At 33.2% G+C, this 15,115-nt stretch overlaps 1 protein-coding gene across 2 annotated transcripts in view; it reads left to right on the plus strand.

Moving 5' to 3' along the window:
* Positions 1-15,115, plus strand: part of WDR7 (WD repeat domain 7) — a gene marked incomplete at both ends in the record, with an annotated part of 335,367 nt that overhangs the window by 82,474 nt on the left and 237,778 nt on the right. The window contains 2 exons of one of the 2 annotated variants that reach the window (XM_079717825.1): positions 10,832-10,930; positions 13,100-13,218. In XM_079717825.1, coding sequence (XP_079573951.1) covers positions 10,832-10,930; positions 13,100-13,218 — 218 coding nt within the window. The remainder of the gene's footprint in view (positions 1-10,831; positions 10,931-13,099; positions 13,219-15,115) is intronic. The other variant, XM_079717826.1, reaches the window with a different exon arrangement.

Consider the following 15,115-nt stretch of genomic DNA (forward strand, 5'->3'; position numbering starts at 1 on the left):
TTGTAATCCACAGTGGAAATAGTTTCTTTTTATTTAGTCATTATATACTTTAACTTTTTGTTCACAGCTTTTGTTTTGTTAGGGGATAGAAGAAAGATTGAGTTTTTCTTCCTTTATTTTCTTTTACACTCATTTTAAGACTGACAAGTGAGCTAATCAGAGTTCGGGGGGAGTCACTTCTGCTTAGAGAGCTTTCCTTTAGGCTAAGTTGAAGGTTCTGCTTGTAAATGGTGACATTGTAGGATGTTCTTTTTTCAAAAAATTTGTTTAAGGTTTTAAAGAGTCAGGGAACAGTTCCGCAAGATTTGTTTGGTGAACAATAGGCCTCCAACTTCATGCCTACAACTTCCCTCTTTCCTAGAACAAGTCCTCTGCACTCTTAGCTGACTGTTTGTCCTTACTTTAATACCCTTAAATGGTATGCTTGGTTTTTGGTTTCAGGTGCTGTGTCGTAGCTTCTCATTATGGAAGATAAGCCCCCCCCACTCTCTGTACCACTCCTATCCTTCATTTCCAGCCCCATGTGGTCACCCCTCTTATTCCCCTGTCCTCTCATCAAGCCTTTATACTCATTTTATAATAGTCTATATGAAGATATATAAAAGTTTTAATTAGATGACTTTATACTTGTGTATGTGTGAAGTACACACAGAAAAGTGCACAAAACAAATATGCAGCTCAGTGATTTTTACAAGCTAAACACCTGTGTAACTATATCCCCGGACAAGACATAGAACATTGCCAGTACTCCTGAAGCCTCCTACATGTTCCCTCCCAATCAGTATACCTTCCTCTTCCAAAGGTAACTACTATCTTGACTTTTAGGAAATCATTTCCTTGCTTTGCCTTATGGTTGTACCACCTAAGTTTAAATCCCTAAACACTATGGTTTAGTTTTGCCTGTGTTTTGAATTTTATATGCGTTCAGTTAGTCATGGAGTATGTATTCTTTTGTGTTTGGCTACTTTGTGAGATTTATCAGTGTTGTTGCACGTGACTATAGTTTGTTCATTTTCATTGTTCATTTTATTGCTGTATACTATTCTGATGAATGAATAGACCACAATTTTTTCATCCATTTCTTGGTCAATAGACATTTGGATTATTTCCAGTGTTTCATTTTCATAAATAATTCTGCTATGAACACTCTTGTATTTGAATCTTAGAGTATATTATAAGCTTTTCTGTTGTGTATGTAACCAAAAGTGGAATTTCTGCATATATTTATCTTCAGCTTTAATTGTGGATAATGTTAACATGTTTTCCTAAGTGAGAGACATATACATCCATCAAACTGGCTAAGGGGAAAAAGATGGAAATTGTTGTGTTAGCTGGGATATGGATCAGTGAGACCTCTCATATATAGCTGGTAAGATATCCTAGCCAACACTTAATACTTTCCATGTTTTTCACTTTAGCCATTTTGGTATGGCTAGTATATCTGACATATCAGTATTTTCATTCCTGATTAATATTTTTGTGTCCTATTTAAGAAATTACCCTGATATTTCTACTCTGAAATGAGGTTATTCTTCTTTATTTTCTGTTGGAAGCTTTCTTATTTTACCTTTCTCATTTAGGTCTATAATCTGCCTAGACCTTAATTTTGTGTATTATGTGAAGCAGGGATCCTGTTTTGATTTTACTTCCATACACCAAATTGGTACAGCATGATTTATTAAAGAGATGATTCTTTCCCCACTGCTTTGCAGTGCCATTTTTGTCATAAATGTAATGTCCTTATATATGGTAGTCTATTTCTGAGCTGTTTGAGCACTTTGATTTGTTTGTGTATCATTGTGCCTTAATTACTGTGGCTCTGTAATAAGACTTGATATTTAATAGATCAAGTCTTCCCACCTGTTCTTCTTAAAGAATGTCTTGACTATTCTTGTCCTTTTGAATTTCAGTATAAACTTTAGAACTGTTTTATTATTATCACAAATGCCTATTGTGATTTTAACTTCGATTTTATTGAATTTGTAGATCATTTTGGGGAGAATTATTATCTTAATGGGGTTCACTCATTTAATCCATCAACTTGATATATCTCTACATTTATTTAGGTCTTATTTAGCTATCATAACTCTGTATAGTTTTCTATGTAGAGGTCTTATATTTCTTTTGTTAGATTTATTCCTAGATATTAGACTTTTAAAATACTCTATTTAATATCTAATTGATATTAAATTTCTTCATTTTCTGTGCCCCTGATATAGAAATGCAGTTGACTTTTGTATATTGACCTTGTATCAAAGAATCTTGCTAAATTCACCGATTAAAGGTAATACTTTTCCGTAGATTCTTTTGATCATATGGACAATCATATGGAACAACTTTTTTATTTCCAGTATCAAAGGGAGAGCTTTTAAGATTTCATAATTATGATAATTCCTATATGCTTTTACAGATAATTTAAGAAGTTAACTCTTCTTTTCCTTTGCTAAGTGTTTATCATCAGTGTATGTTGGATTTTATCATGCTTTTTCTGTATCTATTGAGGTGACTGTATAATTTTTTTTACTCTATTAATGTGATGAATTTACAACCCAATTTTGCATTCCAGAATAAAACCAATCTTGTGATGTATTATTATCTTATATATTGTTGCATTTAATGTAATATTTTTTATTTAGGAAAACGTTTTCTTCTAATATTTATGTAAGGTTTTACTTTATTCAAGTTTCAGCAAATGGATTGGGGAATCTTCCTTTTCCATTTTTAGGTAGAATTTGTGTGAGATTGGCATTAATTATTTCATAACTGTGCAGTGGAATTTGCTGGGGTTAGACCTAGAGTTTTCTTTGTGGGGAGTTGTAAAATTCTGGGTTCAGTTTCTCTCATTGTTATAGAACTTCAGATTTTCTGTTTCTTTTTGTGTCAGTTTCATTCAGTAGTACATATTTAGGGATTTTTCCAGTTCTAAATTTTCAAACGTGTTTGCATTTGAAAAGATAACATCTTATCTTTTTAATTTCTGTAGTATCTGTGGTGATGTCTCCATTTTTATTCCTGATATTAATCATTTGTAGCTTTCTTTTTTCTTGATCAGTCTTAGCAGGGCTTTATCAATCTCTTTAATTCATAGTGCCTTTGTTTATCCTTTCTAATGCATATTTCTTCCTGTTTAACTAAATGTCGGTCTTCTCCCACTTCCTTGGGATTCAGTATGCTGTTATTATTAATTTTTTAAATAAGTTTATTTATTTTATTTATTTATTTCTGTCTGCATTGGGTCTTTGTTGCTGTGTGTGGGCTTTCTCTAGTTGTGGCGAGCGGGGGCTACTCTCCGTTGCGGTGCGCGGGCTTCTCATTGCGGTGGCCTCTCTTGTTGCAGAGCATGGGCTCTAGGCACGCGGGCTTAAGTAGTTGTGGCTCGCGGGCTCTAAAACACAGACTCAGTAGTTGTGGCACACGGGCTTAGTTGCTCTGCGACATGTGGGATCTTCCCAGACCAGGGTTCAAACTCGTGTCCCCTGCATTGGCAGGCGGATTCTTAACCACTGCGCCACCAGGGAAGTCCAGTTATTATTAATTTTTAAAAACTTTTTATGATTGATGGTTACTTACTGATGTCAGATTGAAGTTAGAGCAGACATCATTGCCTCATTCCCAATCTTAGGGATAAAGCATTCAGTCTTTTACTATTAAGTATGATGTTAGCGATAAGTTTTTCTTAGATGAGCTGGATGTTGAGGAAGTTCCCTCCTATTACTAGTTTGCTGAAATTTTAAAATTATGAACGGATGTTAGATTTTGTCAGATGATTTTTCTGCATCTATTGAAATTATCAAATGAATTTTCTCCTTTATTTTCTCAATAAGTCCAAGAACATTGACTTCTGAATTTTAAAAAACCTTGCAATCCTGGGGTAGATCACACTTGGTCATGATGAATTATCCTTTTTATAGATTATTGGATATAATTTGCTAAAATTTTGTTAAGAGTTTTTATGTGTATGATCATGAGGGATTTTGGTCTAGAGTTTTTCATTTCAATAATGTGTTTGTTCAATTTTGGTAACAGGATAATGCTGGTCTCACAGAGTGACTTAGGATGTTATCCCTTTTCTTGTGCTTTCTGGAAGGGCATGTGTAGAATTGATACTATTTTTTGCTTGTTTGATCTGTTTCACCAGTGAAAATATGTGGGCATAGGGTTTTCTTTATGGGAAGATTTTTTAACTACAAATTTAAATGCTTTAATAGATACAGAGGTATTTAGGTTTTTTTTTTTTAATTCATCTTGGGTGAACTTTGGTAATTTGTGTCAAATTTATTGGCAAAAAGTTGTTTAATATTCTCTTATTTTCCTTTCAATATCATATCTGTAGAATTTGAAATGACATCCCCTATCTCATTTCTGTTATTCATAACTTATGTTTTTTCTCTTTTTTCCTGATCAGTCTAGCTAGTAACTTAGCAGTTTTATAGTTCTTAACCAGCTTTTGGTTTCATCAGTTTTTAATCTGTTGTTCTTCTGTTTTCTATTTCATTTATTTCTGCTTTGCTTGTTATTATTTCATTTGTTTTGCTTTAAATTTGCTTGTATTTTTTATTTTTATTTTTTTAGAGTAGAACCTGAGGTCATGGATATAAAACTTTTCTTCTCACCTAATATAGGCAGTCAGCACTACAAATTTACCCTAAGTACAGCTTTAGTAGCATCCCACATATTTCGATATGTTTTCCTTTTACTTTTTCTTTTGACTTTTTCTTTTATCCCTGGGTAATTTATTATTGAGTTAAATTTGCAAACATTTGGGAACTTTCCAAGGATCTTTCTGCTATTGATTTCTAATTTATGGTCAGATAATATACTTTGTATGGTTTGGATTCTTTGAATATTGAGACTTGTTTTATGGCCCTAAGTATGGTCTTTCTTGGTCAGTATACTGTGTGCACTTCAGATGACTGTGTATTCTGCTCTTGCTGGGTGGAGTGTTTCATAAATGTCAGGTCACGTTGCTTAAGAGTATTCACGTTTAGCATATATTAGGTGATTTTTCTGCCCACTTGGTTCTATCATTTAGATAAGGGTATTGAATTCTGCAGCAGTTGTGGATGTGTTTATTCCTCCCTGCATTTCTATCAGTTTTTGCATAATATATTTTGAAGCTCTCTTTATTGGGTGCATAAACCTTTAGAATTGTTATTTCTTATTGATCAACGATGCATTATATATTTCACCGCCATGATGGTATTGAATTTGCCCCCCTGGCCAGATCTGAGGATTTTAAGGTTGGAGTGCTTTAATATTGCTCCTCTCGGAAAAGCCTTGAATCTTGAGAGCAGCGAAGAAGGAACTAAAAATTGTCTTTTTCTAAAGCATTTACTTAAGGTGATAGATCTAGGAATTTCCATTTGGAACAGCACAGATGCTTGTCTTATAAAGTAAATGAAGGTTAGCAATCTGTACTGAGAATTACATAGTAAAATGCTTTAGGATGGCATTATAAAACTCATTTTCTATTTGAATATTGAAATGTAATATTTCTTTAACATATATTTGTTAAGCACTTTTGTTTTTCCTCCAAACAACTCTAATGTATACTGTCTTGAATACTATATGTCTATTTAGAAGATAACACACGAACACACGAACATAACACACGAACATAACCAATGTAGGGTAGGAGGTGGTGCTGTACAGATAAAGGGCTTTGATTCCTTGACTGCTCTTCAGCAGAGTATTATTTAGTCCCATCTCTCTACTCTGACTTCTTTTACATTGGTTTTCTTTTAAACATTTTCATCTTTCCTTATGTTTTCTTTTCCTAACTCACACTGTAGCCCACATTGACTCACAATCTATTTTCAAGTTGGATTGCAAACATGAATATGCTTCTTTTTGATAAACTGTCACTTTATGTTGGTTAATACTTGTTCAGCTCCAAAATAATCTATATGGAATAAAGACTTTAGCTGGGAATTGGACCTTTTACAGGCATTTGGGTCTGAGAATAAAAATGATATAAATAGTTTTGCTGACATAATTTCTCCTAAACAATATCAGGGTATTTCATGGGCAAATAATTTCTTCACAAGAAGTTTATTTTGTCTAGCAGTTGGCTTGTTAATTCAGTGTTTTCCAATCATTAACATTTACTGACAGTCGTACTTTTTGATAGAGGCAGTATTCATTTATTAGATACTTGATTTTGCAGTTTATAAAATATCTCACTTGAGGAAGGGATCAGAGATGTCAACTAAGTAAATTTTTGTTCATGGTCATACATCCCTGAGTCTGCCCATGGCTTTAGGCTTTTCTATATTCTGACATATTGTACTTCTCTTTATCAATTCAGTAATCTCACGGCGAAAGTCTTTGGTCTGTGCCTCTTGTGCGTATCTTGACTGTGACCATATCTTTATGTTAGTAGTTACATCTTTACTCAGGGGTAGGTGTGGAGTTAAGTCTAGGCAACTTAAAGATTTAAAGTTACGTTACATTATTTGCAATTTTATTTTTAAGAAGTGGATCCAATTTAGGTTGTCTAAACTTAGAAGTAAGAGGTAGTTGTTCCTAAATTATAACCAATAGTTACTCACCATCCTTTTCCAGGATCTATAGCAAAAAACTAGGAGTACCTATGCCAGGCTAATGAAGGGGCCTGCGAATCCCTTAAAATTTTGTGTTTGAACTTATGTGCCCTTTAAAAAAATTGCTATAGCTATAATTTAATTGCAGAGGCTCTAACTTTGGTCTGCTTTGGAAGCTCAGAGGGCAGGGCTGTTTTTTCTTTTTTGTTCACTGATCTATCACAAGTGCTTGGAACAGTGGCTGGTACATAGAAGGAGCTCCGTAAATATTTGTTGATTGAATGAATCTATAGATACCTACTCTTTATGCTTCTAGAGTCAATATGTCAATAACTAGGAACTGAGGCTGTAAGGGCTGACAAGAGATCCCTGCCTTCAGGGAGCTTATATCTAGTGGAGGAGATCCAGAGGAGTGCAGTTTATGGTTTTATTTGGCTGCTTATTTGCTTTTCCTACCAGATTCTGAGTACTTTGAGAGCAGCATCTTGGTCTAATCTTTATGTTTTTATATGCTTAGCTTAGTACCTGGCATGGAGTAGGCACTGATTACATTAATCAAATGAAAGAAAATTTTGATAGCCTTCATATGTCTAATTCAAGTTAGTCTTTATATTATAATTTTATCTTTCACTATAATGAACTCTTTCCACATGGTTTTTGTCTTGCTCATTTATTTATTTTGGATGTTAATGGAGACCTTTTACAAAAGGTTGTGTTTCTTTTGGTTTTTCTTTTTTTTGACTCTTTGGTTGAAGTTATAGGCCAACATAAAACTATCACTCCATCTGAACTTACTCCAATTCTTATGTAATCCAGTGGTGATCTAGAGGCTAAGTAGTGTTACTGTATTTTTCAAACATTATCAACACTTTCGTATTTTGCCTTGATGCCTATCTATCTGTTTGTCAGAGTACCATCTTGGGCTGTTTACTCATTCTGATTTATGGTAGCTCCTCATCCTTTCTACTTCCTGGAGCTTTGTGTTCCCTTAGTGCCCTTAGCTATTTGTGCTCTTCTTTTACCGTGTTTTAAGGATATCCTTTTTTTCCTTATGATGTTTGGTTAATGATTTATCCTAATGCTTCATGTTGATTTAAAAGATGATGAGAATGCCTCTCTACCTAAGATAAAAGTGTAGACATAAAAGAAGTTTACAGAAAGGCAGATGTTGCTCTAAGATCTCTGTATTAGATGGCATACCCAGTGTGGAAGGCCTTTGTATTAAGTACATGGTGATTGACTCTGTTTCCTCATTTCTAATTTTTTCATGTTTTCTCCTCCTCTATCCTCTCCCTCTCAAAGCTTCATGATTCTCATATAACACTTTAGATAAAGTGATTCATTGTAAAATAATTTTATTTATCTTTTTAGTGTTTAGCTTTGAAAAAACTTCCTTTTTCAGCATTGCATTTGGTTTTCTGTACCTTCTAGGTTATCTTTTTTTTTCTTCTGAAAAGTGTATTGAGAGGGCTATTTGTGTATATCTGCCAGGAGGGTAATGAGGTTTAGACCAATATGCAGGGAGCACTTGCTACCAAAAGTATGTTGCTTTCTTCCCTATATAGATTTTTCATATCACAATGGCGATTGGCAAAAATGGAGCTTAGATTTAGATTTCAAATGAAGACTGAGGTAGACCTGTTCAAAGACAGAAACCATGGCTATTGTCATTTTGAGTACTTCTATATATGCCATTTAAAGAGCATATGTGTGCACATATATGTTGTCACACATGTTTATCTTCATCTGTCTTTTCATGTGAGAGTAAGCCATTGTGAAGAGGCTCTTAGCTGCAACATTACTTAAAGAACTTTCTCAGGTAAAATAAGAGAACTTGTGTCAGTTCTGTCACCATTTTGAAGCTGTGCTGGGACTATTTTCCCTTGTGTTTTACTGATCCTTAATAAGAGGAGCAAATTGGTAAGAGGAGCAAAAAGTTGACATGGCAGCTTTTCTATTTTAAGAAATTGAATGCTTGCTTATGTTTTATGGTATAAATCTTTGATGTTCAGTGCCGTACATAACTTATTCAGATTTATTATGTGTCATTAAATCTTGAGCTTTTTATTATGGTAGTGTACTTTTTTCTTCTAATTTCTATTGCTGATTTTTCTATATGTGGACAGTTTTTAAAGCTGTAGTAGAGTTTAATTTCAGTATTCTCAATGAATTATGAAAATAGTTCTAGATTCTTCAGTTTCAGTTATGAGGTAGTCTGAATAAAGTATTTTTTGATGATGATGCAGAGATTTTTAAAGCATAGTAAATCTGATTCCTTGATTTCTATTACAGTATTTTTTTTCATTTTAAGTGCCCAGAGAATTTATTAAAGGAAAGTGTAAAAGGCTTTTTCTACATGCAATACCATTTAAACAGGACCCCAGAAATATAATACTCAGAGCATCTGTTTATTTCTCTCATTACAAATAAAGCTATATATATTGAACATTATTCTATTAAGACATATTCTTATTCTAGCAGTTTTGCCAGTAGCATTTCTAGTTTCCTTTCGACTTGTGATTTAGGGAAAACATTATAGTTTAATCCCACTCCTTATTTGACCTAGCTAGGGGAATGATCACTCAGTCCTAAACTTTGGTTTGTTTGTATTGAATTTTTTCACTTTACCATTCTAGTGTCCTTTCAGAATTAATGATAAAGTCAGACGAAGTTAACCCAGACTTTTCAAGAATAATAATTTCTCCTTTATTTAAAGTGAAATTATAGAAAACCCCCAACTGTTGGAACCACCAGAGGAACTCACTCAACAATTTTGGTGGCATGAAAGCTAAAACCTGTAAATTTACTCCTTGCCACCAAAGGCTTACCAACTTTCTGCATGGGGCATTGAATATTTTATAGGCCATAATTACTGAATTTGTATTTTAAAATGATTTAAAAATGAGAAATTATTCAATAGAATGAGTAGAAATATTGTGGATTTCTTTGCAAGATTACAATGGAATTCTTAGATCTTATGAAATATACAATTGAGAGTAATTCTAATCCTTTCATAAGTATAACATTATAAAGTACTTGTAATTTCATAAGGAACAAAAACAGGTCTGTTATAATAAAAAGAATGATAATTTCCCAGATAAAATTTTCATGTGTGCAAGAGGTGCTTCTTAGGGTTTATGGAGTTGGATTTTCTGTTTTGTATTATTGCTCATATACTTCTTTTAGTTCTCCGGTTTACCTCACACGTGTCTGATTGACATTATGATGCATTCGTGAGGAAATTATGAAAAGTTGTTCTCATGCAACTGTCCTGTAGTTACAAAAGAACTTCACTGCATGAAAAGCAAACATATCATTCAGCAGACAATGCTTAATCTGTTCAGGAGCCCAAACCTATTGCTGTTCAATGACAGAAGAAAGGAGAGGGATTAATTTGAAGATGCTTGTGCATGACATATGGTAATTTCTCCATAGGAAGGAAGTGTCAAATGGTGACCTCTAAATCTTAACGTTGACCTTCAGTTGTAGAATGTGTGCGCCATACGGTCCTTTTGCCTTTTCATGTGATAATTTAAGCTGAACATTTTCCTGGGAACATAACTTTTTTGGGGGGAGGGTGGGTGTTGTTCCATCTATTCTATAAGGATTATAGCATTCACAGTAATAATTTTAGAATATAAAGCATTTGTATCATAAAAATATTTTTTAAACTGAAGAATGGAGCTATGTTAGGAGTCTTCTAACGAGTTAAGTATATTTAATTTAACTTTAAATTGTTATATTTTAAAAGCTGTATTTTACAAGTTGGTATAATTTAAATTGAGTTTTTATAAAATGAGTAATAAATTGAAATGATCTCAGTGAATATTGGTTTGAGATATTACAAAATAATTTAAGCATAATGTTAGGAAATAAATTATTAGAAAAAAATGTAATTGACAGTCCGAAGACCAAAATAAACTTTTCATCATGTGATACATTTTAAAAATTGAATTACATTTTTGCGAATTCTTACTATGTTTATTGTCATTTTTTTCATTGTAGCCTTAGTTGTTTTAGAACTTCTTTTTATATTAGATGACACATCATTCAACTATAAATAGATTTTGGTTTGAACTACACTGTGATTGCTATTCAATAAAATATATCATTTTACTGCCATAATCCTTAATAATCATACCTTTCTGATTAAAACATCATTTTTCAGTTCTACGTTTACTATATTTTGCCAACTTTGTTTTTTAGTATTCACTAACACTGAGCTTTTTTTCAGAAACCGCTGTATCTCAATTCTCTCCTCTTTTATTTCTTCTATTTTCTGCTGCAAGTTGCTGCACCTGTCGTTTCTGCTCGGTCTGAGGCTGATCACTCTGGCTCTGACCCTGCTTCTACTCCTGCTTTACATACCTGTTTCTTAGTAAATGAAGGTATTCTCTCTCAACTTTCTAACAACTTTCTTTCAGTCTGTGCTTGATTCTAGTATATGTTCTTTTAATCTAATTTATACATTCATCTGCTTTGTTATGTGTGAGATCCTAAAGTTTCCATTTTATAACTTGATTTGCTAATGTCAGTGATAAGGGTCGATTATAAAAATGTAATGTTATTCCTGGCTGGTATAAACCATGTTTCCTGTAATCTAGAATGCTATTAAAGAAGTGCAAAAATGCTAATCTATGATATGAAGTAGGCATTAAAAAGGGGGTTGGTTTTCATGATGGTGTTTGCCATGTGATCTCTGGTGTTAGAGCTAATTAATTTATTTTACATGTATCATTACTCTGTGACAGACACTTTTTATTCTCTGTACAGAACATGTGCCCTGGTTAGAGGGGAAAGTATTTTTGGAGCTCTGAAAATGTTAATGGAATCTACAAACCTTTATTCCCCAAGAGCTATCTAGGGTTATTGATACTGGCTGGAAGCTTAACAGAACTTGTGAGCTGTGAGTTATATCCAGTCTCTTCATTGTGGGCTCAATCTTCACCAGCTTATATAATATAAAAATGAGTAAATTTACAAAATCTCATATGTAACCCAGAATGATTCTAACTCTTCACTAAAAGCAATAATACCAGTCTATTCAAACAGAAAGAATGATACAATATCTATAAAATACAGAGCCCGTGTTCTAAGTACCATTCCTTCAGAAAGAAAACATGGTACCATAAAAGTGTAACTCATTTTTTGTTTGGTTTCCCTGTCATAGACCTGTACTAAGGTTTGTATGTTAAGATTGGATTTTAGCAAAAATAATTAGGGTCATATTTGTTAAGCTATTGTGATAGGTAGTAATTCGTTGTTTCAGAAACAAGCTGTTGACTTTGGACCGTGGTGAGAATCATCTTCATATTAAAATTTAGCTCATAAATATACTTCATACTTTTATGAGACATTAAAACATTTAAGAAGTTACTAGGTAGTAATTTGTTTATATATATTTGTGTGTGTATGTATGTATGTATGTATATGTATGTATATATATTCCTCTGTTGAAAATAAATTATAATCTAAAATATGTGTGCTTATCACCTTAATTAACGTAATTATATATTCTTAGTTGTTGAGAATTTCCTTACTGAAAGGGTGAATCTTTACATAGTGGCTTGTCTCTCTTGCTCTCTCTCACTCACACCCTCTTTAACAATCCCAATAATCATTTTGAGTTTTATGGTAGGGTTTTTGTTGTTGTTGTTTTAGAATACTACAGCTTAGATTATTTCAGAACACTGATTTGCTAAAATTTTGTGGTCACAGATAACTCACCTTGTAATATGAACACTTTTAAAATAGGGTGGAAATGATTACTTGAGAATGTCTGGATACTAGTACTTTTAAGTATTGCAGTGGTTTACATTGTTGTCTTTATATAATCAATTTCCATATTGTGGAACAGAATTTTGGAAAAAACAACTTTTATTCCCATAGATTAGAGTTAATGATACTTAAAATTTTACAAATTTTAGATTAAGTTTTTATTTTGGGGAATGTAGGAATTCATTTTTTCCTCTCAAACTTAGCGTTAGTTTACTTAAGTTATGATTGTGACTAAACTTCTGATTCATTTTGTAAGAAAAGGGATCAATAAGTACGTTAATTAAAGGCCCTCTGACAGAGAATAGAAAACATCTCTGTTGACTGATACGAAGTTAATACCAGATGGCCAGGCCTTAAGTGACATGAACTTATCTTTGGATATCTGTGTGAGTGCCCTTTTAACTGTCAGTAGGTTCAAATCTAGAGCTCTGGTATGTGTCTATTTCTGTGCTTTTCTAAACCTGAATATACGTCTTATTTTAGAGGGAATGTTTAGAAATGTGTTTTTCTTGTGGAATTCATATATACTTAATGTGGAAATTTATTTTTATTTGTTTTAAAACTTTTAGAGTTCTTAGAGCTGAAATTCGAGAGGAAATACATTTAGAAATGCAATACATTTGTTATATCTTTGTACAAAATATCTAATAATAAATTGAAATCATAACATAATTGAGCAGATCTCCCCTTTTTGGTTTAGGTTTGGTATACTTACATGCAGAAAAATATTTGAATTAGGGGGAATACCAAAGTGTTTATAATATATTACATTTTAACAGGATGGAGTCAGTTGGCTGCCATGCATTGTGTTATGCTGCCAGACCTGCTGGGATTGGACAAATTTAGGCCCCCGCTTCTAGAGATGCTGGCTCGGAGATGGCAAGACCGATGCTTGGAGGTAATGTCGAGGTGATGTGAATAGAAAACAAAAACATCAAAAAGGCCCTAGACAAGTGTAAATTTGAAACAAATTTTTTTTTTTTTTTTTTTTTGCGGTACGCGGGCCTCTCACTGTTGTGGCCTCTCCCGTTGCGGAGCACAGGCTCCGGATACGCAGGTTCAGTGGCCATGGCTCACGGGACCAGCCGCTCCACGCCATGTGGGATCTTCCCGGACTGGGGCACGAACCCGTGTCCCCTGCATCGGCAGGCGGACTCTCAACCACTGCGCCACTAGGGAAGCCCAAAAATGTTATTTTTGTCTGACTTCTTATCACCTGTTTATTATGTGATAGAAAATATGGATCCAATGATTCTAAACAGTAATGTTTCAACTTGCATATTTGTTTACTTTTTTTTAAAGTCTAGTGAGTATTTGATCAAATGTTTTATATACTTATGGAACAGTTTCTTAAGTATTGATTTCTGTACAGATCATACACATACATGCACACACACATACATACAACCCACCTCCCCCCAGATTGCACGTTCAGGTATAATCACATCAATCAAATTCTAAGTGAATAACCATAGTCCATTGGAAGGTCCTGTGTTATAACAGAAGGGGAAGGTCTTTGGAATTAGAAGAAACCTGGGTTTAAAAATCAGTTCTGCCAGTTATTAACTTTGTGACCCTAGGCGATGTACTTAACCTATTCGAAGCTCATTTGTAAAGTGGGGATAATAATATATTCCTCACAGGATTGCTGTCAGGATCAAATAAGATAATGCAAGTAGCACAGTAAGTACAGAGCCTGACACATGGTAGGAGCTCAGTAAATGGTAGCTGTTATTTTGTGTTAATGGACTTGTGTGGTATTAGATATTGCTTGGAATATAATATCACCAGGGATTTGGAAATGTTTTATGGAGATTTTGCTTATTATAGTATTTGGCCCATATAGCTATAGCAGTTTATGTCATTCAAAAGTTTTAATTTACCAAATTTAAATAGCATCCTGTCCCTTTCCTGGTCTCCCTTCCCTCAACTCCAAGTGGAATTGCAGCATACTGAAATTTTCATGGTTTTGCATTTGAATAATGTTTGAATTCACTTCAAAAGTTAGTTATAGTTAAAAACAATTTTTATTTGAATTCTTATCAGATGCTACCGAGTTATCTTTTCAATTATAAATACTCAATAAATTGATTGGTACATACCTTGACAGTTGTCTAGCTTCTTTGAACCAATGGATGTGGCACTTTGGCCAAAATAAAACAAAACTAAACTAAAACTGCAACATAAAAGTGTGTGCCATGTTGAAAGAAGAATTGAGATAATATAATTTTGAAAAATAGTTTCTTTTTATAGAATTAATGTCATTTCATAGGAATATATTTGCTTGTTTGTAGAAAACAAATTGTTTAAGCCAGTCTTAGGTATACGTGAATTGTGTGGATTAATACATATATGTTTGTGTAAGCAATATCTATTTAGCATTATAATAGAAAGAAATCCACTAGACAAGGTTAAATTTCTTCAGGCTGAAAGAGAAAACATTTAATAATTCTAACAGTGATTTTTTAACAATAATATTTATATGGAAATTTAAAAAATTGAAAATGCCAAATTAACGTACAAGAATATTTTTGTGCAAGCCTTGGAAAATGAAGTTTTAAACCCCAAACTGATTAAACGTTCAAACATTATTCTATTAGTGTTAAAGTATTTTTAAGTGAGATCAGTAACTGAAAATCTTTGATTTGCTTGCATCCAGTTTATTCAACTTTAGTACTTACTTCATTGTTTGGTTAGTAGTATTTCTCATGTAAATAAGTGCGGTTTGTATATTTTCTAGCTTTCTTTCATTATGAACTTGCTCGTGTTTAAACACCTCACTCACTGGTCTGCTT

Source organism: Hyperoodon ampullatus (assembly GCF_949752795.1).
Source record: "Hyperoodon ampullatus genome assembly, chromosome: 13".
In the NCBI taxonomy this organism is placed as follows: domain Eukaryota; kingdom Metazoa; phylum Chordata; class Mammalia; order Artiodactyla; family Ziphiidae; genus Hyperoodon; species Hyperoodon ampullatus.